Here is a 24,492-nt window from a genome sequence, read left to right as displayed (position 1 = left end):
TGTTGTAGTCCAACCATCTCCGTCTCTCTTTTAATATATAAAGCCATCATTTTCAAAAAAAAAGAAAAAAAGATGGGAAAAAATGGAGACAGAGGCGCGTAGGTGCGGTACAAATTTTCTAGGACCGTGGCTTGCTAGGTGTGCAACTTGGGTTGGGTTGGGTCGAGCTTTTGCTATAAAAATGAATGGGAATCAACCCGGACCCAAATTGATTTCATGGTAAAAGCTCAACCCAAAGTTCAAAAAATGGACCCCAGTTGCACCCCACCTCTAGATCGAAAGATCGGAGCTAAGTAGCGATGGCTCTAAACCTCTAATACCATGTACAAAAAACTAAAATGTGAGAAGCTTTGAAAACACGAATGAGACTCCCTATTGATGAGTGTTTGTTTACTAGAAGCCTTTAATTGCCTTTAAATAGCAGAAAACTAAAGAGAAAAACATAGCAACAATTCTAATCTTAAACCAACCTTCAACTTCCTACTCAAAATTTCCAATATCATCTTCAAATTAAAAAGCTTATATTCCACAGCTCACACCATGTGTAGGATGAAGGATGCTGAATGAAAATATATTAGTTTCCCATGAAGAATAATTCCACACAGCATTTTTATTTAGCCTATCTCAGATACTAACAGGAGAAAAAGATTACTAGAACAGAAAGAAAAGTTGGTTTGTTATCAGAAGAGGGGAAAGTCCAACAAACCTCTACCGCCAATGACTGGAATTTATAAAAGAGAACTGCTTTCCCAAGGTTCTATAGAATCAAATTCCTCACTTAGGCCATGTAATGGAACTGAGAATATGCTTCCAAATAATCCCCATTGTTCCTTTTATAAAACTTGCCATATCTTAAACTTCAACTTGGCATACAAAGTTACAAACACAAGGCAGTGTATTCAAAACCCAACTCTTGTTCTCTTCTCTTTCCTTGGTAAAATATGGTAAATGAAGAAATAGTTACTTTTTTTTTTCATTCCTTTGTAAGAGCTAAGTAGTATTTTTTTTAATTCTTTTTTCTTTGTTTTCTTGCATATTTGTTTGATTAAAATAGTCACTGAAATGGTAGAACTGAACTCCAAGGGACATGGGAAGAACACAATCTCTATTATTAGTTTTACTTTTTGTCCTTTTTTTTTTATATTATGTGGTGAAACAGAAATACAAGGGAAATGGGAAGAATCCCATCTCCATTATCTGTTTGAATTTTTCTTCTTCTTCTTCTATTATTTCTTGTATTCTTGTTTGATTAAAACAAGTTAGTCGGTATGTGAAACAGAAATGGGAAGAATCCCATCTCAATTATTTGTTTCCTTTGAATTCTATGTTCTCTTATTTCTTGTATTATAAATGAAAGCGGTCAGTTTGTATGTGAAACAGAAGCACAAGGGAAATGGGAAGAATCCCATCTCAACCATTTGTTTCCTCTGAATTCTTTCTTCTCATATTTCTTGTGTTCTTGTTTGATTAAAGTAAGTCAGTGTAATGGTGAAACAGGACTACAAAGAAAATGGGAAGAATCCCATCTCTGTTGGGCCATGGGGAGGCCAAGGAGGCAGTCCATGGGATGATGGAGTTTACACAACAGTAAGGCAATTGGTAGTCTCTCATGCATCTGCAATTGACTCACTGCAAATCGAATATGACCGGAAAGGGAGCTCTGTCTGGTCGGAAAAGCACGGTGGAATTGGTGGGACCAAAACGGACAAGGTCAGTCTTCTCTACCATTTCTTTTACTGTGAATGGCTTCCAAACTTAGTCACCCAGTCATAACTCCGCCAAGTTTGGTTGAATTATGTTATGGTCCTGAGTGGGGACCTGGCTAGGTAAGGGGGTTTAGGTGGGATCCGGCCTGGTATGGGCCAGGTTTAGCATAACATGTTCCATCAGCTTGTATGTGAAACAGATGGTACCAGAGCATAACACTGATCTTTTGGCGTCTTGGTTACGTACCTAACATTTAGTACCAGAGCAGTCACCACGTCCCTTGTTTGAGTCACGGAAGGGGTGACCTATGGAGAGGACTACCTGGAAAGGGCTAATTGGTAAAAAAAGCCAGAGCAAAAGCTGCCAGAGTGAAGTTGCCACAGAGTGGGCCCTTCAAACCTGTCTCATACCAGGCTGAGTCCCACCTTGTCGTATGCATAGGCAGGCCCCCACTCAGGAGTCAGGACGATAACAAATTACCCAATAACTGTAAAAGTAACCCCGTCTTCAATCTGTTGATCCATGTTTTGCAGATCAAGCTTGATCTTCCAGATGAGGTTCTCACTTCAATTAGTGGGCATTATGGTTCCATCTTCAACGGAAGCCCTGCAGTCATTCGATCACTTACGTTTGAAACAAACAGATCAACATATGGACCTTTTGGCATCCAACAAGGAGCACATTTCTCATTCCCAATGAGGGGAGGAAAGATTGTTGGATTCCATGGCCGATCTGGTTGGTATCTCGACTCAATTGGGGTTTATCTAAAGCCTCTTCAAAACCTAAATCCATCCAATACTTTGATTCCAAAGCAAAACTTTGCTGTAAATGGAACTACTGATAAAATTGGGTATAACATAGTCCAAGGAACTGTTGGAAAAGGCTATGATATTGTGGTTGCTATAAGAGAAAAGGATGATAAAAAGGTTCTACTGAACAGCATCTCCAGGCAATCATCTAAAGAGTTCAGTGAAGGAGAACCCAAAAACATGGTGAGAAAATCTTATGAAACTCCTCTTTCTATGATTACATGGTGCAAAGAACTTAAATCCAGCATTGATCTTACACCGTTCAATCTAATCTATCCTCGCAGGTGGTGAATTATCCTAGCTATACTGAGAAGTTCCCCTCGATCAATGGCGGTCCTGTGACATATGGGCCTTGGGGTGGTAATGGCGGAACGGTATTCGATGATGGTGTGTATACGGGTGTCCGACAGATCAATTTAACACGGAACGCAGGTATCACCTCCATAAAAATTCAGTATGATAAAAATGGGCAAGCAATATGGGGAAACAAGCATGGTGGAAGTGGTGGGATTAGATCAGAAAAGGTAAATCAAGCTCTTAAATTTTCCATGACCGTCTTCTTGTGTTCTACTTCACACTCACTATAGCTTGAAACTCTCTTTTGTTTACCTTCTTGTGCAGATAGCGTTTGACTATCCGTTCGAAGTCTTGACTCACATAACTGGCTATTATGGAACTACGTTGATGATGGGGCCGACGGCCATAAAATCCCTCACGTTTCACACCACGAAAAGGAAGTATGGACCGTTTGGAGATGAACAAGGGATCTTCTTCTCCTCTGCCATGGGAGAAGGGATGATCGTAGGATTCCATGGAAGGAAAGGATGGTATATAGATGGTATTGGGGTTCATGTTCTCGAAGGAAAATTGTCGTTGCCAACACCTGCTACGAACCCATCTGGTACCATGACTAACACAACAATATCTGAGGTGGATAATCCCCAATGGTCCAACAAACTAGTCCTCGCCAACAAACGAGATATGGGAGAGGAGGTATCTACTAACGTTGTTCATCAGTTTAATAGTCAAAATCATAATTTATACACAACTCTGTTTTTATTACAATCAGAAATCAAAAGGAATATATGATTCGGAGAAGAAAGATTGGATCATATTGTATCCAACATTATACTCTTATTGATCAATATTTGATTTCTTTCTCATTTCTAATGGAATCAAAATGATCTCTGTGATCAGAAGATCCTTTCAATAGGCTAGAACCCGTTACTAAAACGAATATTGCACCTAAAATATACAATTAATACAATGTTGTTCTTCAAAATTTGATATCCTTTTCTTGAGTTATCATTTCAGGTTGCTTACGGCGTGGTAAAAGAACCGGTGCCATGTGGACCAGGGCCATGGGGAGGGAATGGAGGAAGGCCATGGGATGATGGAGTATTTAATGGAGTTAAGCAAATTTTCCTCACAAGAGGTGAAGCCATGACCTCAATACAGATAGAGTATGACAGGAATGGACAGTCAGTTTGGTCTACAAGACATGGAGGCGGTGGAGGAGACAACACGCACAAGGTAGGTAAATAATTAAATGTTCGTAGAATGATCCTCGAATTGGACTCCACCCATTTTGCCAATGAAAGTTAGAGAAGTTTAAACTTTCTCCATAATCATATTAGTCCATACTTACTTTTCCTTCATTTCCATCATCCAAATTCTAATAGAAGACCCCCTTTTTGTTATATTTTGTATGTTTTGCAGATCAAATTTGAATACCCGAATGAGGTTCTGAACTGCATCTGTGGATATTACAGCTCTATCAACAGAGATGAGGTACCCAAGTTTATAAGGTCGCTTACATTTTATACAAGTAGAGGGAAGTATGGCCCATTTGGAGAAGAGATAGGTTCCTTTTTCACTTCTACAACAACAGAAGGGAAGGTGGTTGGATTCCATGGAAGGAGTGGATTGTATTTGGATGCCATTGGAGTCCATATGCAACACTGGTTAGGAGAACGAAGAACTGCAAAGTCCATGATCTCAAAATTCTTCAACTAATTATCTTCATCGACTATGATAACAATGTGGTGAGGAAGCCACAATACGATGATGATGATACCTAAGCAAAGCACTGTTCTTTAATTTACCAATTATACGGAAGATACCAAATATAGAAGATATTTACATGTTCAGGCATGCGTCTTCGTCTTTGTCTTCACATCAACTGTGAAAGATTTGATTTCCACTAATCATGTTTGAATTACAATTATCCCTAATGAGTCTTTGTCTTCACTTCGACTTCATGACCCTCTCAACTTGCATAATAAGTCTCGAACTTCTGCTTCGTTAGATCCACAAATTCGAGCTGGTCCAGAAAAGGAATGTATGATATTTCCATCTGAGTCTCTAAAGAGTCCAATTCCCGCACGGCCCGGTTTCCCCTTGGAACTTCCATCAAAGTTATACTTCAACCAACCCAAGGGAGGAGGATTCCAACCTGGCATGATTCTCCTTTTGGGTTTTTTTCTCTTAAAAATCACGGTTCTCCAATTCCTTGTGATTTCTCCCATGATACAGGGAGCCAAGGTAGATTTGCTCTTAGTCCAAGAGATGATATTAATCCCCAATATAATTCTTCCCTCCCGCCTTTTGTTGCCTTCAAATATTCTAATGTTCATTTCTTATTTTCTTTCCACACATGCCATGATATTGCGAATGGTGTAAGTCTCCAAAAGGACCGACCTATTACCAGCACAATGTAGGATTGTATTCATGATGGATCTATGAAGGATTCACATCATTCCAAAACTTCTTAACATTGCCCCCTTTATTCTTTGTGCAAACGGACAATGTAGCAATACATGGTCAAGTGATTCCTTTCATTTTGCACAAAACGCACCAACAGACCAACTTGCTAAATGGAATTCCCTACTTTTTATGCGGTCGCAAGTGTTGATTTTTTTTATTTTCACCACTGTCCATGCGAAAGTGACCACCCGTGGGGGTGCCAAGGATCGTCAAATGCTCGCTAGACTAGACAACAAGGTTTCTTCAAATCAGTAAATCCGCTCTATTGTCTTGTTCGTGGACTCTGAACTGTCTCGAGCATAATAGTGCCAATGTGGATCATGAGAAGAGAACCAAAACATCAATTCCATCTATCAATCAGGAGAGCATATTCCAATGGGTATTTTGTCTTTTCGCACTACCAATAGTATTGGCAAGAACATATCCCTCCTGTAAAATGGTGAAAGAGATTGCTATCTCTTAATATTATATCTTTTCTTATAATCTTTGAGATGGGCTTTATAACAGAGTGCCAACCATCGCAAATTCGAAGATTTTTTTACAATTCTAAGACAGGTTCCGTGAGGAATGTTGATCAACACAAAGGCAATTGCTATTTTTCTCACTATGAACATGTAGTGATTGCTCCTTCTCTTCTTGTTCTACATCACATAATATGGATTGTGTATTGGGCAAATAGCCTTCAAGCTCCAATAGTTTATGTCGGGTAGAACTCACCCCTAAAAGCTAGCTGTTATGGAGAGGGTGCCCATTCCCTTATAAGCCCATCCACATCCATTCACTTATCCAATGTGGGATCTTTTGCTTTTGCGTGGAACCCCCACACGGAAGCAACGTGGCCAATCCCGTCCCTCCACGTGGAGACAACATGGGAACTATGAGATCTTCTCCAAGGGAATTTCACCATCCTCGGAGGCATACCGGGGTTACACCGAGATCTTCCCCAAGGGACTTTTCTGCCCTCGGAGGCACACACCGGGGTTACCACGCCCTGGCTCTGATACCATTGCCTAGGTGACTTTAACTAGGTAGAGCTGACCCTCAGAAGCTAGCCGTTAAGGGGAGGGTGCCCGTTACCATATAAGCCCATCCACATTCTATCAATTTTCCGAAGTGGGATCTCTGGGAAAGTTGCCTTGTTTCCCAAGCAATTGAGATTCCGTTGAAGCAAAATTATTAACCAAGCTCTTTTAGGTTTTAGAAAAGGGAAATGATAAATGCACCCCTTTTGATTACTTGGGACACCCAGCAGCAGTAATGACTAGAGAGGGGGCTGATGTACTTCACGTCAGAATGATTCAACGGATTTGATGACCACGTACACTGCCGATGGGTGTCCCATGTGATGAAAAGGGGCGCATATATCATTTCCCTATAGAAAAATCTGCGTAAAACACAATTCTCTTGAACGAGCAAGGTGTGGGAGGCTAGTGGCGGCTGTAGAGAGAAACCGAGCTTAGGTTTCTCGGTGTTGGCAACAAAGGAGAGAGAAGGAAAGAGACATAAAAGAAGAAAAGGTTTTTCTTAGAGTTCTCCTGGGGTTTCTGTTGGGATTTTTTCTTGGGTTACTCTCTTGTACGATCTTGGGTGGGAGAAGCAAGGAAAGTGTTGCGGGTTTGTGGATTTTGGGTTAATACATTGTAATCCTTGTGTATTTTTTTCTCACAGTGGACGTTCGTGTTTCTCGCCCATGGATATAGGCATCTTGCTGAACCACGCAAATTTCCATGTTCTTCTTTTGGCTTGTGTTTACTTTTATCTTTCCTTTAATTTGTTCATGATTGGATTGGATTTGAGTTGCCCGACAAATTTTCTCAATGAAAAAGATATTCATGGAATATTTGTATTCCTAATGTAACACGGGCAGATCGGAGAGGGAAACTGGTGAGTGAAAAAAATTCTTTGTTTAAAATAGTTTGTATGTTGTATGCTCTCCTTACTCACCTCCGCTTCAACTCTCTCTCTCTCTCTCTCTCTCTCTCTCTCTCTCTCTCTCTCTCTCCCCAAGAAAAAAGAAAGAAACCTTCCATGAATCTTATGATTGCCAAACATGCCCTAAGTCTCTCTCTGCAACTAAATTTTCTTTCACAATTTGTAAAGTGGGACATGCTAGCGTCCATCGCAAAAGGCATTTCACGTATGGGTTGTAGCATGTGAGAGCGGCCACACAAGCTCTCTTTTCAGCAGATTTTGTCTTCATTCACTGCTCTCACATGCAACAGCCCATCCGCGAAATGCATTCTGCGATGGATGCTAGCAAATCCCTTGTAAAGTTCATCCAGTTATATTTGATGTTCACCATCACTGCTCTATTGCATATCCAACGTAGGCCTTTGGATGGTCTAGTGAGAAGAAGTGACTCGTGCCAAGTTGATGGAGTAAAGAGAGGTAGGAGGGGGTAGACCAAAAACAACTTGGGTAGAAACAGTGAGGAAGGACTTGAAGGCTAGGAACATGACAGAGAACATGACCTTGGATAGGAGAGAATGGAAGAAAATGACCGATGTAGACGAACCCAACTAGTGTCTGGATTAGACGTAGTCAATTTGAACTGGGTAGATCCTTTCACCTTCTTCAGGAAAATTTTCTAAAGGATTCATTAGCCGACCCCAACTCGTTTGGGACAAAGGCTTAGTTGAGTTGACTGTCACCGCTATTTTGTAAACGGAAATGATATATTTGCCCCCTTTTTTACTTGGGACAACTAGCCATTTCTTGTGCAAAAAGGGTAGTCATAAATACACTAGGAGGGGGCTGTCCCAAGTAAAAAAAAAGCGTGGGAGGGGGAAAGGGGGGTCACTTCCCTTCTTTAAATTTGGTATGGATTCATTTTTGTTAATTGAGATATGGATTCCATATTTCTAAGATGAGTTAATCCCCTCAATTCTAACATTTAAAAAAAAAATGTGCCCCAAATTTATGCTACAATTTCCTCCACCTTAAGTTCTACAATGCTTCTTGGACCAATAACAAAATGAAAGCAACTCAACCAAATGAATCAAATGTTTTGCTTTTGACATAAGGTAATACCCAAACCTATAAAGGATTTCTCCCAAAGTCTGGAATTTATTTATGTGTCTTTAATTTATACATCGTAATCTCCATTATATAAGCATGATTTTGAGATATAAGAAACCAAATAGTTTGAGAAGAAGCTAAGATCAAGTCATGGAGGGTTCAACAATACCTTTAATTTATACATCGTAATCTCCATTATGTAAACATGATTTTGAGATATAAGAAACCAAATAGTTTGAGAAGAAGCTAAGAACAAGTCATGGAGGGTTCAACAACACCTTAGGCCATGTTCGTTAACCATGAAAAATTACTCCATGGAATATTTTTTCAAGGTGGCGGAAGATGATAATCTCATTTTTGTAATTTAGAGACTTGTAACGGGCTAGTTTAGTTGGATGTATTGAAAGACATGAGAGTCCGGAAGGTTCAATGGAGGAAGTGAAAGGGGACTGTGAGTGGAGCTTTGCCTTCTCATTTCTCGCATTGTCACAAGAGCGGCCACAGTGTTCCTGAAAATGCTTTCTTCAGCTACCATTGCGTTGTTCATTTCCCCTTCGTTTTGTTCATTATTTCCTCCCTCCTCTGTGATTATTGGGAAAACCAATTCCATGGTGTTCTCACATTCCATAACGAGCTTCGAAATGAGATCTGTGGTGAAGAAAGGCTCCTGCAACACCTTCTCGATGAATGGCAATCGCAACAAGCCCCCCGTGTGCTTGTCGTACTTCTTCAATATCTTAGCTAGTCCTGTAGTTGTTAGAATTTTAAACCCATAATTAGAAATCATCTAAACTTCACCTATTTAACTAGGAAAGTCAATGTGGGCCATCCATATGAAAACATGTTTCCAACAGTAGTAACAAACTCAAACATATTTTCCTACTTATCGAAGGGATTTGCGAGGGACTTTTGCAGAATGGCTTCTAAAGAGGCCTTAATGTTCTATTTGCAAATACGATTAAATTAAACTAATCTTATTTGAAAAGAAGGACCAATTTTGGGGGCATCCATCAGAGGTGCTACATTTATAAGGTTTCAAATAACCTCAAGGGACAACAAGTGTTGCTACATGTTACAACCCACATGGTCTTAGTCCCATCCCAAGGTTTTAATTAGAGAAAGATTATCTTTTACAATCCAAATGGTCTTGGTCCCATCCCAAACGCACATGTATAAGATAGCTGTAATAGTCCCACATCGGAAGGGGTGAGAGAAAGTTCATGGGTTATATGTTGTAGACCCCAATTCCCTGTGTAGACGCGTTTTCTTCGGGAAAAACAAAACTGGGGAGGGCTGTGGCCTAGAACCGGACAATATCTACACGGTCTTGTCGGGGCGTTACAGTAGCTGACTGCAAAATCAACGGTTTACCTTTTCTTGGACGAAGCTTAAACGACGCTTAATGGATCACATAATTGAGTAGTTCTTTGTGTTTTTGAAATGAATGATAGAAGTTCTTTGACTACCCAAAGACTTAATTGGAATGGTAGGGTGTAGGGTGTTTGTTTTACAAAACTCAATGCGAATGGGCAATCATTTCATTCCCTGAGATTGAATTTTAGGTGATTCATAGAACTCACCTCTTCCTTAGGCTCTTAATGCCGTTAGAAATAAAGGACTTTAAATTAATTGCCACAATACAAGCCTACATGCGGAGGAGTTGTAAGAATGCAAATGACAACATTGAAGAAAAGAGACATTCAATCAAATATCAACAGGAAAATATGAACAAGAACCAGTGCATGGATAGGGAATAGGAACTAAAAGGAAATGCTCGCCGGAGAGGATGATTCCATTTCTTCTAGAGTACGTATTCTTGGGTAAAACGACAAGATAACTAAAAAGTGTGGTAAAGTAAAGATGAAGTAAATTATGATATGTTTTGAATTGGTTTTGTGACCTCTTCTCTTGATGCAGCCATGTCCTTACTTTTGGGAGAAAACTAGTCGTAACTGTCACTTAAAATTTCAATTAATTCAGCTCATTATAACTCCCACTTTGAATTTCAAATAGTTTAGCCTATTATAACTGCCACTTTGAATTTCAAATAGTTCGGACTAACAGTCATCTGCACCAGTAAGTTCCATTTTTAATTTCAAAAGTCACCACATTTGAAAATAACAACCACCATCCATCTATTTGCAAATACTTGCTCTATAAATTTGGTGTAAACAACATTTATTTGGCCACACAAGGTCAAATGATTAATTAAATCGGTCATAGAAGGCCAAACCATTAAATAAATCAGCTGTACTTGTTAAATACTTTGGCCTGCCAAGACAAGACAAAACCCATTTAAGAAAATGATTTAAACATTTTGGCCTGTTAAGACAAGATCATACCCCTTTTATATGGTGTAAGGCCTTACAACAGTACGGTAGGGGTCCCCTACCCCTACCCCTACCGTATTTGATCCAACAGCAGCTCACTTTTTGAGGAGCTGCTATTGGATCAAATGTCAAGGGTGGTACTTCCACCGTACAAAGGCCTAATTGTTGTAAGGCCTTCTTACACCATATAATTTCTCTCGAAAAAAAGGTGTAAATATTTTGGCCCGCTTAGACAAAACCAAACCTATTTTAAAATACACACGAAGACGACTAAATAAATATCTTTTAGGAAGGAGCATAAAAATGACATATTTTCCTTCTTCTAGTTTTGTTTGGCTTCCAATTACTATTCACATGGCAGTCCTTGTTGGCTGTAAATTTTCCTTAGCAATTACTATTCACATGGCAGTCCTTGTTGGCTGTCAATTTTCCTTGGCAATTACTATTCACATGGCAGTCTTTGTCTGTTGTAAATTTTCCAAATGCCGGCCTATCTTTTACTGTTGGAACTTTCCTCTCAAATCAAGAGGAAAGTCCCCTTTTCTTTTTCTACTAAATTATGTACAGCCAAACGGGCCGACTAATAGGTAGTCTTTTTTTTATATGGATGCCCCCACAAGGAAAATTATGACCGTGTAGAGGTACATGTAAGGCTCATTTGTTCAATGATTCAAACCATTTATATGTTAGCCCTTGCTATGATAGGTGGATAGAAGTACAAATTATTTTCCTGAAAACATCCAGGGCAAGGACCAACATACATACATATATATATATATATATATATATATATATATATATATATATATATATATATATATATATATATATATATATATATATATATATATATATATATATATAATGGTTTAGATCATTGAACAAGTGAGCCCACTTTACTTCTAGTTCTACCTTCTCATATTTTTTCAGCATTTATCTTATAAGTGACGAGAATTTAGGAAATATAGTTCAAACCTGTGTAATTAACAATGCTGTAATTCACCAAGAGCACCATTTCTCCATGGAAATTGACAATGTCTTTCCTTAACTTTTGCATCTCTTCGCTATACTCGGTCTCCATTGGCTGAGGACCGGTCGGCCCAATAGTAGTCATCATCCTCTGAATCCTCTCCTTCAGCTCCTATCAATAAAAATCAGTGTTTCAAAACGTGGATACGGGTCAAATACAGCCAAAGTAAATCTTAGTTGACTTGGCACAACATGATCGAGTACTTGGTTGACACTGTCATAACTGAAGAGAGTCAAAGGAGTTCTGATTGACATTGCAGGTCTTCTTCTTTTTTTTGAATAAAAGATCACTATATTCAATGAACAAATAAGAAGTTACTGGTTCACATCGATGGGGAGAGTAGCCCGTAGTAAAAAGAAGAAAAAAAAAGGTCCCCCAAAGCCCCTGATTTAGCAAGGTGGTCCGCTAAATCATTTGCACCTCTAGGAGCATAAATAAAAGAGAGAAAGCTGCCGTTAAGCATAGAACTAATCTCATCCAAAAACTTAGCTAGTCTTCATCGACCAATGACTTGAGCCCAAGAAATGACATTTGATGAATCCCCTTCCACTTCCTGCTTGCCTTGCATTTGATCTCTAAATAACCTCATGTGACATAAAGCGCACGAATGTGGCTCTACAACGATGCAGGGGAGTTTTGAAACTATGATAAGAACCCGGCGTTATTTTGATGGGAAATAGGCTAAACAGTGAACGGAATCGAAAAACCAAAACAATTAAATTTAAAATGAATTTTTGAAAATACACAGACATATTTTTCTTTAAAGTATTTGAAAGCACCAACATTGAAACAGATAAATTAGAGGAAAAGTAAAGAAGAAAAAAAACTATACTTTATGGAGGATGATGAAATCCTCTTCTTGCTCCATGAAGAAGGCATTGAACTTTTCGATGTCGGCATTCAACAAGGTGATAAAATCGGCCTCGGCTTTACCGGATTCCGGCGAGTGCAACTTCTGGGCCAAAGAGATGAGATGAATGAGGTTCTTGAGATCCTTGTAGGAGATGAATTTGTCTTGCCATTCGGGCAGTGTCTGTTCTATTTGTTGTCTCAACCACTTTCCAAATTTCATGTTTTTTTTTCTTTGTTATTGGTCTTAGACAAGTAACACAACTATAGGTGGTTTTATAGAAGGATGGGTCTAATAGTAGTTGAGATCTGAAAGGGGAAGAAGCTAGAAATGGAAAGGAAGTGTGTTTTTTGGTGACGAAAGCGAGGGAGAGATGAGAAGAATATTTTGGAAGCATATGCTAAGAGTCTTGACGGAGATTTGGTAGAAAACTAAGTCTTTTTTTATGGCGTTGAAACCAAAATTCCGTGTATTCCATGATCCTATGGAATCTTCGAAATGAATGCTTAGAGAGGTGGGAATTAAATATTCTGAGAGGATTTGTTGAAAGCTCAAAATTTGGCATGTTGAGCGAAGGAATAGAGAGACATAAGGGTGTATTTGGATTGCCGGAATGAGTTTGTTTAAGTGTAAAAAAAGGGAAATGTTATCAACACTACTGTATTTTGATGATCACACTCCTCACTTCATTAAATCATTAAAAGTACGGTATGGCCCACACCGTAGGATGATCCAAACTGTCCATTAGATGGCCACAGCCTAAATAGGTGGTAACCAAAAATCATTTCGATAGGTTGATCCTAACCCTCCGATCTGAATGTTATCTGAGGGTTAGGATCAACCTACGGAAATAATTTTTGAGGCACAACCTATTTAGGTTGTGGCCCATCTAATGGACGGTTTGGATCATCCTATGGTGCGGGCCATACCGTACTTTTAATAAAGTGAGGAGTGTGATCATCAAAATACAGTAGTCCTGATAACATTTCCCCAAAAAAAAATAAAAAAAATAACACCTTCTCCAACAGCTTAAGCTTTTGTAGTAATTGGTTCTTTGGCATGAATTCAAAACTCCTTGATATTAAAAATCCACATCTAATGGCCAACCCTAGTGGGGGTGGGGAGAGGATTTTATCGGTCAAAGGGGGGAAATATCATTTCCCTAAGTTAAATTATAAAAAGATTAAGTAATGCCTTCTCCAACAGCTTAAGCTTGTAGGGTAATGCTGGTTGTTTGATAAATTTCACCCTATTCTATTCCGTCACCAGGTTCAAAAAATTAATGGAATCATGAGTGGAATCAAATAGGCTATCTTCCACCCGAAGAGGTGTTATTCTGATTCTGCCTCGATCAGAATGAAATTTTCATTGAAATTTTTTGAAATAATTTTTTTCTTTTAATTTTATTTCACGGTTTGTTTACCGGGTAATCAGAATAGGATGCTGATTCTGATTTCTGATTCAGGCAATCCAAACGTAGCCTAATCATAAAATGTATGTACTTGGCTGATTCTGATTTCTGATTCAGGCAATCCAAACGCAGCCTAATCTTAAATGTATGGACTTGGCCCACTAACATGGGGGCCAAGTGATTCGGCAATCACAAGTCAGGCCTATTTTTGTCATCTGTTCCCTTGGGGTCAGATGATCCTCTCTATTCGAAGGTGATAAAAAAACACAATTTTAGGACATTTAAAGCCGTTTATTTGTTTTTGCATGCCTTATCTAATGGTTGAGATCTCCTTACATTACGGGATTTGGATCCACCCTAATGGGGTATGAAAAGCCACATCCAATTACCTGTCGACGTGGCCCCCAAAGGGCCCACCACGTAGTTGACACCAGCCCCAGGGGTTGCCTGGTAATCTGCCAAGAGTAGGTAGAATCAAGGCCACACAGGGGCCGACACCTGTCCCGGGGCAGGTAATTCAACCACCCCAGAGCTCTCGCTATAAATAGCCTTCACTCATGCTAAGGAAGGGATTGAATCCCCAAGAGTGAGAGTCCCTAAAATTGCCTTCTCCTTTTCTGTGCCCATTACTGACTTGACTGTTGAAGCGCCCGTTCGGAGCATGACTCCGGGTTAGTCTTCTGATCGGTTGCTCCCTTGCGCAGGTCATAGTTAGTTAGCCAGCTCGAACTACTAGGATTCGCCAGATCAGCTCTTTCGTCGCTGCCTCATCTGTTACCAATTTTGGGCCTAACACACCCCATCATTTTTAGGGATTTGCTAGGGACCATCGTAGAAGGCATTTCACAGAAAGACTTTTGCATGAGAGAGAAGCCACAAAGGCTCACTTTCGTTTTATTCGTTTAATTAATCTGACGTTGCTTCTCTCTCGTGCAACAACCCTTCTGCGAAATGCCTTCTGCGATGGTCCCTAGCAAATCCCTCATTTTTACTCTCTCTCTCTCATATAGGTTTTTCATTTCGGATCCTAAATTCTTCAAAGGGAAATGATATCTGCACTAAGGTGTTTGAGTGTTTCGATAAACAAGCGCTCCACTTGTTTGTCGTGTAGTATTTAAAAGGATTTCAGAGGATATTACGGTTCTCAAAAAGCTCTTTAAACCCTTTAAATACTACATGACAAACAAGTGGAGCCCATGTTTATGGCGCAGATATCATTTCCCTTCTTCAAAATATCCACATGAACATCTATCCTATTCGAGGAATGCTAAAATCAAGGGCATCCTTGCAAAAAAAGGTTGAGAGGGCACCCCCATTGGCTTCACATGGCCAAAGTACACTTAATACCAATGTTTTAAAAATGCAGATGTGGGTCAAAATGTGTCCAAGAAAAATCCTTCTTGACTCGGCACAAATGCGGCTAAAAACACTGTTGACGTGAGTACTCGGTTAACACAATCATAGCTCGGGAGAGTCAAAGTTGTTTTTTATTCACTGTATAGTGCCAAACACGGAACGGAACACAGTTGCAAAACTCAAAACGCGACCAAGGAGAAAGGGAGTCGACTCAGGGAGTCCATAGAGTACACGATGATGCGGGGGAGTTTTAAAACTATGCTTAAATGCTCAAGAGTATTAGAACTATGCTTAAACACTCTTTGACATGAGTTTTAAAACATGTTGTATACAACATTACAACCTATACTCTCCTTCGGAGTATCTAGATGAAGGCAGGAGGCAACTCGCCCAACCTCCAAAAGAACCTCTACACTCTTCTTAAGCTCTCCTCCACCACCCACCATCTTAAGCAAATTCACTGTCGTCTTATACTCTTTCACCTCCACCAAGACCAATTCCTCCTCACCCATCTCATCTCCGCCCTCACCCACCCCTTCCAAGCAATCAATTATGCCTTTTCCATCTTCACCCAAACCCACAACCCCACCACCTACTTATTCAATGCAATGCTCCAAGCATTCTCACAATCAACAATCTTCCAATCCAATGCCTTCTCTCTCTACCTTCTCCACATTCGAAACAGCCAATCAAACGACCCAACAACCAGACCCAACCGTTTTACATTCCCTCCATTGCTCAAGGCCTGTACCGTGGCCTTTTCTTCGAAGGAACCCATACGAGAAATTCATTCTCATGTCACCAAGTTTGGTACTTATTCAGATGTGTATGTGGGAGCCACTTTGTTGGATTCATACTCGAAAATGGGCGGGATTGAGTCTGCACGCAGGGTGTTTGATGAAATGCCTTTGAGAAATGTGGTAGCGTGGAACTCGATGATTTCGGGTTTGGCTAGGTTTGGGGACATGGGTTTGGCGAGGAAGCTGTTTGAGGCGATGCCTGAAAAGAATGTGGTCTCTTGGACCAGTATGATCTCTGGTTACACGCAGAATGGGTACTTTGACAAGACCCTGGAGTTGTTTGAGGAAATGGGTTCGGCCGGGGTTAAGCCTAATGACGTTACTCTGGTAAGCATTCTCTCGGCTTGCGCTAATTTGGGTGCTCTTGGTCTTGGGAAAAGGATACATTTTTTATTGGAGGACAATGGTTATGGATTGGATTTGTTTATTGGCAGTGCACTTATAGATATGTATTCTAAATGCGGTATGGTAGAAGATGCTCTCCTTGTGTTTGATAGAATGCCTGAGAGAAATGTGGTTGCTTGCAGTTCAATGATTTTGGGATTAGCGATGAACGGGAGAGGAATGGAGGCGTTGAGGATATTTGAAGATATGAGAATGCGAGGTTTGATACCAAACGAGATTACCTTCGTGGGTGTGTTATGTGCTTGTTGTCATGCTGGTTTGGTGGATAGGGGGCGTGACTATTTTCGTTGCATGAGTCAAGAGTACTCTGTGATTCCCAAGGTTCAACACTATGCTTGTATGGTTGATCTCCTTGGCCGGGCTGGCCGACTTGGTGAGGCTTATCGATTCGTAATGGAGATGCCTATCAAGCCTGATGTTGTTGTTTGGGGTGCCTTGCTTGGTGCGTGTAGGATCCATCATGAGTTTGTACTAGGAAAATATGCTGCACACCAAATTCTAGAACTAGACCCACAACATTCTGGTGGTTTTGTATTTCTATCCAATGTGTATGCTAGAGACGGCGATTGGGATGGCGTGAAAATGGTGAGACGTATGATAAAGGCTTCGGGGATGAAGAGAACAGCTGGGAAAAGTTGGATAGAAGTGAATAATATTGTCCATCAATTTTTTGCAGGGGATAAATCTCATCCTCAAACCAATAGGATTTATGCAATGCTGGATGAGTTGGCTAAACTATTTGAGCTTGAAGGCTATTTTCCCTATACACAATCCATATTATGTGATGTAGAGCAAGAAGAGAAGGAGCAATCACTGTATGTTCATAGTGAGAAAATAGCAATTGCCTTTGGGTTGATCAGTATTCCTCCAGGAACCTGTATTAGAATCATAAAAAATCTTCGAGTTTGTGATGATTGCCACTCTGCTATAAAGCTCATCTCAAAGATTATGAGAAGAGATATAATATTAAGAGATAGCAATCGCTTTCACCATATTACGGGAGGGATATGTTCTTGCAAAGACTATTGGTAGTGAGAAAAGACAAATAACCATTGAAATATGTTCTCCTAATATGGTAAATTCTTCTCATGATCCACATTGGCACCATTGTGCTCAAGAGTTAGTTCAGAGTCCATGAACAAGATCAGACATTAGAGCGGATTTACTGGTTTGATGAAACCCTGTCTTCTAAATTTTTTATTACAACACACAGAGGACTTAGGATCTCTTGCCTATGATATGGTGTGCGATGTTGTGAAAGCAAAAAGTTTGCAATACCATCAATGACTTTGGATCTAGAGGCACTCTCTTACATGTGGAGATTTTCTGTGGGAGGTAAGTTATTATACAGTCATATGGTGCACTAGCTAATCTGAGTGTGATAGGCTTGATGTATTTATGCATCACATCTCCTTGTATCATTTGATCCACTCTATTTTAATGATTGGTTATTGGCTTATAGTATCCTGGTAAGAAGGCATGTTTTATGGAGGATTTAAGGATGAACTATGCAGGACCAAAGCTTGGGTGTTTATAACATGCCTATCTTTGCCTGATCCATGAATTTAATTCTAATAGTTGTTGACTTGTTGGCACGATTCTTTGGAAGGATCCATGTATTACCACTTGGCACCTCCATGGACAGCGGTTTTAGGTAAATCAACTGGATTGACCATCCAAAAAGAAGGCAATTTATGCTTGCCAAGCGGTGCATCTTTGCATGGATGCAGAAGAAATGGTCAACCACATCTTTCATTGTTCATTGGAGAGAAGAGTTTCGACTGCTGTGCTTATATGGTTTGGTATTTTGTGGGCATTTCCTTTGTCTGATAGGGATCTTCTTGATGCATGGAATTGTCGTCAACTAGGGGACAAGGGCAAGGTGCTCTAGCAAATGGTACCCTTTGCTGTGGCAATGGTATTTGGCGAAAAGGAGCATCCATTCCGGAAGCGCGTTCTAAGGATTAAGATTCTCATGGTAGATTGGGCTCTCTCTAGGAAGGAGTTTCAGGGCACAGGGACCCAGGACTTTTTTAGATGTTCGAAGGAAATCATTGGAACAAGAGGATTGAAGGAAAATGAAGAGACATGATGGAAGCCAACCCATCCTCAAGTGATAAAACTGAATGTTGATGCCTCTTCCTTGGGAAATTGAGCCTGATGGGTATTGTTAGTATTTATTGATGATCGAGGTAAGGTGGTGTTGGCCTTTTCCATACCAATTTGCATAGCAGACTCAAACGAGGCAGAGATCAAAATGCGTCTTATGGGTATCCGGCTGTTTAGAAAAGACTTTATGGAAATCTTTGACTGGAAGGAGAGTCCAAGAATGTCAATGGCTGGGCTAAAGTGGAGGATAGCGGTCCTTGGCGCTTTGGAAATAAGATTATGGAAATCATTTGGGGCCGTTTGGATACGCGGATTTTAGAATCCAGGTTTTTAGTTTGAAAACAGTGTAAAAGAGGGTTCATGATCAAGCTGCTGTATGCTGCCCTGACAGCGTTTCTTGGATTTTAAGCGAGAAATTCATGTTTTAAAAATCTCTCCTGCATCCTGAGATTTCTAAAACCTGGAAATATGGGAGGATCTGCTACTCTCTTGCTAATGGAAAGAAGGGCAAGAAGTAAAAAACGACGGCTGGTCTGCTTCTTCTCTGGTCTTTTAGCTACAATTTTGAAGAAATCCTGGATTCTAAAATCCGTGTATCCAAACGGCCCCTTAGGAATCAATAAGAGTAAGGACTTTTCCGGAAGTGAGTTTTACTTCCACCTATCCTTTTCCAAAAGTGAATTCTACTTCTAATTTATCATCAGTCATTTTATAATACACACGCATACACTACTACTGCACTCATACACACGCACTCAAACACTCATACACACGCACTCAAATCCCACACACACACACACACACATGCAATCACACACACACGCACGCACAAATACACACAGACACTCTCTCTCACACACACACACAGAGTGAGAGAGTGAGATTCAGAGGCATACAGAGAGAGAGAGAGAGATTCAAAGGCATACACACACACACACACAGAGAGAGAGAGAGAGAGAGAGAGAGAGAGAGAGAGAGAGAGAGAGAGAGAGATACTCACACACACACACACACACACACACACACACACTACACACGCAGGCACACACATACAAACACATTCTACACACACTAGTACACACGGAAACACACTCATGTAATCACACACAAATACACTTTTTTTAGTTGATAAGCTGGGATTGAACCTTCAAGCTCTGAGATGGAGAACAAAGCCTGAACTACTTGAGCTAGAGGCTCACTCCCCCTCCCCCCCGGCCAACCACCACTCATACGCCCGTGTGCCCTCAGAGGCACAAATACAAGCTCACATACACATTCACAAGCCCGAGCGCACAAACACACTCATAGACACAAACACAAAGAGGCGCTAATACTCGAACACACACAGACTCAACGACCCAAACACACACTTATGTGCGCGCGCACGCACACTCATCCATACACTTTTTTCGGTGGGCATAGTCATTCTATGTTTATGCATGTGTGAGTAGACTGTGTATAAATGACTGTGAGTATGCACACTCATCCATACACACACAGTTTGCACACACATACACACACATACACACTCTACACACACTCACTACACACGTACAGACAGACACAGAGACGCATCACACACACACTGACAAACTTCTTTGGTCCAGCATTCTCTGATAGGTATTTCACCTCCAATGCCCTCCAAAGTGTGCTCGTTGATTCCATATTGTGATCAGATGTCGAAAAGATTGTGGGACATGGCGTTGAAGATATGGCCTTTGCACAAGTAATCATGTTGCTCCAACTTCATCCGTGCATGAGCCTCCGCGATGGTTTATTCGTCACGCTCTACTGGCTTTGGTGTGGTAAGAATATTGGCTACCTTGAGAATAGTGATAATGAATTGAACCTTCTTTTGCCATCTCTTGAATTTTACTGTACTGAAGCACTCAAGTTTGACAAAGTTTTGAGTCATTTACTTGACTAATTGAAGCACCATGAAGATCTCTATGGATTTTGGAAAAAATGAAGGTGAAGATGGTGAACAATCAGTGAAAAAATAGAGACGAGATGCTTCAAGGCGTGTTACAAATGTCGATGTAGCCTTCCTTGAGACAATATTCCCCCCCACTAATTGTTAAATTAATGTGCACAGGATAATCATGAATTTTCCTCCAAGGTACAGTGAAGCTCGGTAGAAAATCCACCTATGCCTGTTGATGTAATCATGGTTTTAAATTTCGACGGAAATCCGAATGGGGACCGAAACCAAAATTTGCCGAAATTCATTATTTCGTCATTTACCAAATTTTGGCTGAAATTTCCGGTAATTTCAGTCTGAAATTTCGATTATGTGCCTTTTTTAATTAAAAAAAAGTGTTCCAAAATTTCGGCCGGAATTTCAGAATTTCGGCCCATAATTTCGGAACCAAATTTCGGATTTTGTCGAAATTTTGGTTTTCGGTGGGGTCCGAAACGGTTACCGAAACTGAAATTTTAAACCATGGATGTAATGCACATACGGCAACAAACCCTAAACACCTTGGATTTTGCAAGTCTTTGAGATCCTGATTTTTGTTTCTGGAGAATAATAGTAAACCAGAGTTAAATGACAAAATTGATGGTAAAGAAGGCTTAGAAAGGCTTTAAGAAAATGTAGAAGTACTTTGAAATTTCTAAATTTAGAAGTATCCACGTGGAAATCCGTATGATGTCACAAATGGTGAGTTTCTAGTTTTTTTTATAGACCTACGTGTGGTTAGAGTAGGCTAAAATCTTACCGTTTGATCGCGTCCAATCACGACATTACGGTCCAGATTCTCTGGCCATGACTGTTGGTTAGTATATAGTGCTGGTCCGCCCCGTAATGATCATTTGATCATTGGATCGCGTCCGATAACCAACCTGTGGTCCGGGTCAGGATTCAATAGTTGGTAGTTGGTACACAATACTAGTTGCGGTTTTGCAGTGTTAATCTCACTCGATCGAGCACCAACCGTTACCATGCTATCCTATGCTCCAGATCACACCCAATCGACACTGATTGTTGGGGCTCATCTAAGTGTGATCTCGTGGTCCAAATCGCAACCGCACGAGTGCGAAGTACAAAGTGTGCCAAAAAGTGCCACTAATGCCCTACTGGAAGCACATGAGCGTGTTGCACCATAAAATCTTTGAAGTTTAACACAGAGGGAAAAGTTGAGGCATACTTAATAACCCATTTTCTACTCTACTCACTTTCCAATATGGGACTAAACTTTTGTCTTCTCACATGAACATTTCACCTCTTTTCAAATGCTCGGATTTTCCAAAATAAAAACCTTTTCAGTATCAAAGTCATTTTCAAAACTCTTTCATTTTGAAAATCTCAAACAAATTCCTACAATGATATGTATTTCTCTTCGCTGCCAATGGAATAATCCATAGAAAAAAAATATGTGATTTTAAGCATCACCTAAGCGAGGCTTTATATGCATATACTCTATGATGCCTATGATCTTCGAAATCAGCAGGCCAACTGCTCTATTTTCTCTTCCATATTCTCATATTATTTTGAAACGTTGAACAAAATAATCAGAGAAATACTACCCCTCCTAAAAGAAATATTTTCCAGGGGGACGTATCAACAACCATTTCTATACAATTTGAAGAAATCTATGATAGAAGCATAAACTCAATTCATCGAAGGAGATTTTGAATTCTATTCTATATTTTAAATACATGCCCTAAGGGCCCGTTTGGATACCCCTTGGATTTGGATTTGGAGGTGAATTTAGATTTCCAAAATCCATGGATTTGAAATCAAGAATTTTAAAATTCACAAATTTATAAATAATGTCGTTTGGATGACCACATATAGATTTGGATTTCAAATCTAAATTATTATTTTTTTGTTTGGATGCTCTTTGGGATTTGAATTTGAAATCTAGCAAAACCAAAAAGCCATAAAATACTTGATATAGGGCTATTTCAGCCATTTTCCATGATCCAGGGGTATTCTAGTCATTTTACCAATATGGGGCTGTTTTGATCATTTTTTACGTTAGAAGGGTGTTTTAGTCATTTTCCATGACTAAGGGTATTTGGTCATTTTGCATGACCCGGGGGTATTCTAGTCATTTTACCTAATATGGCATATTTTTATCATTTTTATCTCATGAGGATATTTTTAGTCATTTTAGTCATTTTTCATGAGCCATAGGTCTTTTTTACTTGATATAGGGGTATTTTAGTAATTTTTCATAATCTTGGGGTATTCTAGTCATTTTACCCTCTATGAGGTTATTTTGATCAATTTTATGTCATAAGGGTATTTTAGTCATTTTGCACGACTCAGGGTGTATTTTCATTTTTACCTGGTACAGGGGTATTTCGGTCATTTTGCCTGACCCGGGGGTTTTCTAGTCATTTTAACTAATACGATGTATTTTGATGATTTTTTAATGTCATGTGGGTACTTTAGTCATTTAACACTTCTTTGGGGTATATTTTGGTCATTTTAACCCCTACGGGTCAAATTTAGATTTATAAATAACCTCTCGCAGAAAGGATTTATAAATCCAAAAAATTACACTGACATGAGGAATTTGTAAATCTTGTGGATTTCACTCAAATCCAAATCCAGATGTCATAAAGACTTGCCAAACGCCGAATTTGGATTTAAAAATCCAAATTCACCTCCAAATCCAAATCCAAATCCAAATCCAAGGGGTATCCAAACGGGCCCTAATTTTAATGCCTTATATAGGCTGCAATTTATGGGATCAAAAGAGTTTTTAGTAAGACTAAACATTCTACCTAAATTTCAAAGATCAAGAAATTTAAAATAATTTTGGTGCAATAACAATTGATTTTTGAAATTTCACAGTTTATAGTAATTTGTGATCATAAAAGGCCCAGATCTTTTGATTACGAGCCGGGGGCACAATCACAGATGCTGGTATATTTGAAAATTATATATTTAGGGTTATGTAAAATAATTTTCAACTTTGAATATCTAACTCGGTTTGCACATTGATTAATTTTATCCTTGACAAACATTGGATGGCTCGGAATAAAAGATTTCCTTTTAAAATTGAATAATATAAACCTAGATGATTTAATTTATTAAAAAGGTAAGTATTTTAAAATATTCTTGTTGATCATCCGAATTTGAGTTCCATAAGGCTGTTTGGATACCCACAAGATTTGGATTTGGATTTCTCACATTTGCAGTTGAGATTTGGAATTGGATCGGATCCTTAGATTTCCAAATCAGCTCCAACAGTGAAAAAAAAAAATCCATTTTTCGTATCTGTTCTATTCAACTCAACTCAGCCTTTGTCCCAAACTAGTTGGGGTCAGCGTTTTTATTATTCAAAAAATTCATGGGAAATCAGAATCAAACTAGCTTTTACCCTTTTGTTTCACACGAGATTTCTGCTCTCGTTGAGCTCATCTTAGGACATTATTTGGAATCAATATTTGTGGCAATGACCTTCACCCTCGCTCCTCCTCGACCCTGCCGTTGTAGCATCTAGATGTCCCTCCCTCTCCTACAACATGAGCATGAGGATGATTTAGGGGCGGACTGATGCATGAGATAGCAGCCACCTCAGATGAATTAAATGAATAAGACAAAATCTGAGCCTATGTGGCTGCACTCTCATGCAACAGTCTTTCTGCGAAATGCCTTCTGCGATAGTCCCTTGCAAATCCCTTCAAATATAGATCAATTATAATGGGGTTATTTTTGAAAAGTCACTAGCTTGTAAATTATTTTGAATTTTGTAAAGCAACTTACTCCATCCAGTATATACTTTGTCCCATACAAAAGAGAACAACCGGTGGTCTTTGTAATAGACATTCTAGGGGTACGACTAGTGTTAGATAGGCATTAATAAAATAAGGTGGTATCTACTTGTAGTCTAATTAATAATAATGATCAAGATGTATTCTAAACTGAAGGGTGCCCCTGTAGAA

General features: G+C 39.6%; 2 protein-coding genes and 1 pseudogene across 2 annotated transcripts; 2 read left to right on the top strand and 1 right to left on the bottom strand.

Moving 5' to 3' along the window:
• The first annotated feature begins 851 nt into the window (after window positions 1-851).
• LOC143854093 (jacalin-related lectin 3-like) lies at window positions 852-5,765 on the top strand. The gene is made up of 7 exons (XM_077363847.1): window positions 852-944; window positions 1,498-1,710; window positions 2,241-2,699; window positions 2,801-3,040; window positions 3,138-3,509; window positions 3,831-4,049; window positions 4,236-5,765. The coding sequence occupies exons 1-7, from the start codon at window positions 942-944 to the stop codon at window positions 4,530-4,532; spliced, it is 1,803 nt and encodes a 600-aa protein (XP_077219962.1). The 5' UTR covers window positions 852-941; the 3' UTR covers window positions 4,533-5,765.
• A 2,696-nt stretch (window positions 5,766-8,461) lies between these two features.
• Window positions 8,462-12,857, bottom strand: LOC143854096 (SPX domain-containing protein 3-like). Its single transcript, XM_077363851.1, has 3 exons — window positions 12,493-12,857; window positions 11,606-11,771; window positions 8,462-9,047 (listed from the first exon to the last, which is right to left on the bottom strand). The coding sequence occupies exons 1-3, from the start codon at window positions 12,730-12,732 to the stop codon at window positions 8,683-8,685; spliced, it is 771 nt and encodes a 256-aa protein (XP_077219966.1). The 5' UTR covers window positions 12,733-12,857; the 3' UTR covers window positions 8,462-8,682.
• A 2,719-nt stretch (window positions 12,858-15,576) lies between these two features.
• On the top strand, window positions 15,577-20,729 carry LOC143854091 (pentatricopeptide repeat-containing protein ELI1, chloroplastic pseudogene; annotated as a pseudogene).
• The last annotated feature ends 3,763 nt before the right edge of the window (window positions 20,730-24,492 follow it).

Source organism: Tasmannia lanceolata, unplaced genomic scaffold (assembly GCF_043159265.1).
Source record: "Tasmannia lanceolata isolate RefF3 unplaced genomic scaffold, GAP_Taslan_0.1 ptg000020l, whole genome shotgun sequence".
Classification (NCBI taxonomy): Eukaryota; Viridiplantae; Streptophyta; class Magnoliopsida; order Canellales; family Winteraceae; genus Tasmannia; species Tasmannia lanceolata.
The sequence above is the reverse complement of the archived record's forward strand: the minus strand, read 5'-3'. Positions and strand labels throughout refer to the sequence as shown.

Coding starts and splice junctions, on each gene's coding strand:
- LOC143854093 (XM_077363847.1), top strand. Junction 3,041..3,137: donor GTGGGATTAGATCAGAAAAG/GTAAATCAAGCT, acceptor CTTCTTGTGCAG/ATAGCGTTTGACTATCCGTT. Junction 3,510..3,830: donor AACGAGATATGGGAGAGGAG/GTATCTACTAAC, acceptor TTATCATTTCAG/GTTGCTTACGGCGTGGTAAA.
- LOC143854096 (XM_077363851.1), bottom strand. CDS start 12,732: ATGAAATTTGGAAAGTGGTTGAGACAACAAATAGAACAGACACTGCCC. Junction 11,772..12,492: donor ATTTCATCATCCTCCATAAA/GTATAGTTTTTT, acceptor TTTTATTGATAG/GAGCTGAAGGAGAGGATTCA. Junction 9,048..11,605: donor CAGCATTGTTAATTACACAG/GTTTGAACTATA, acceptor TAACAACTACAG/GACTAGCTAAGATATTGAAG.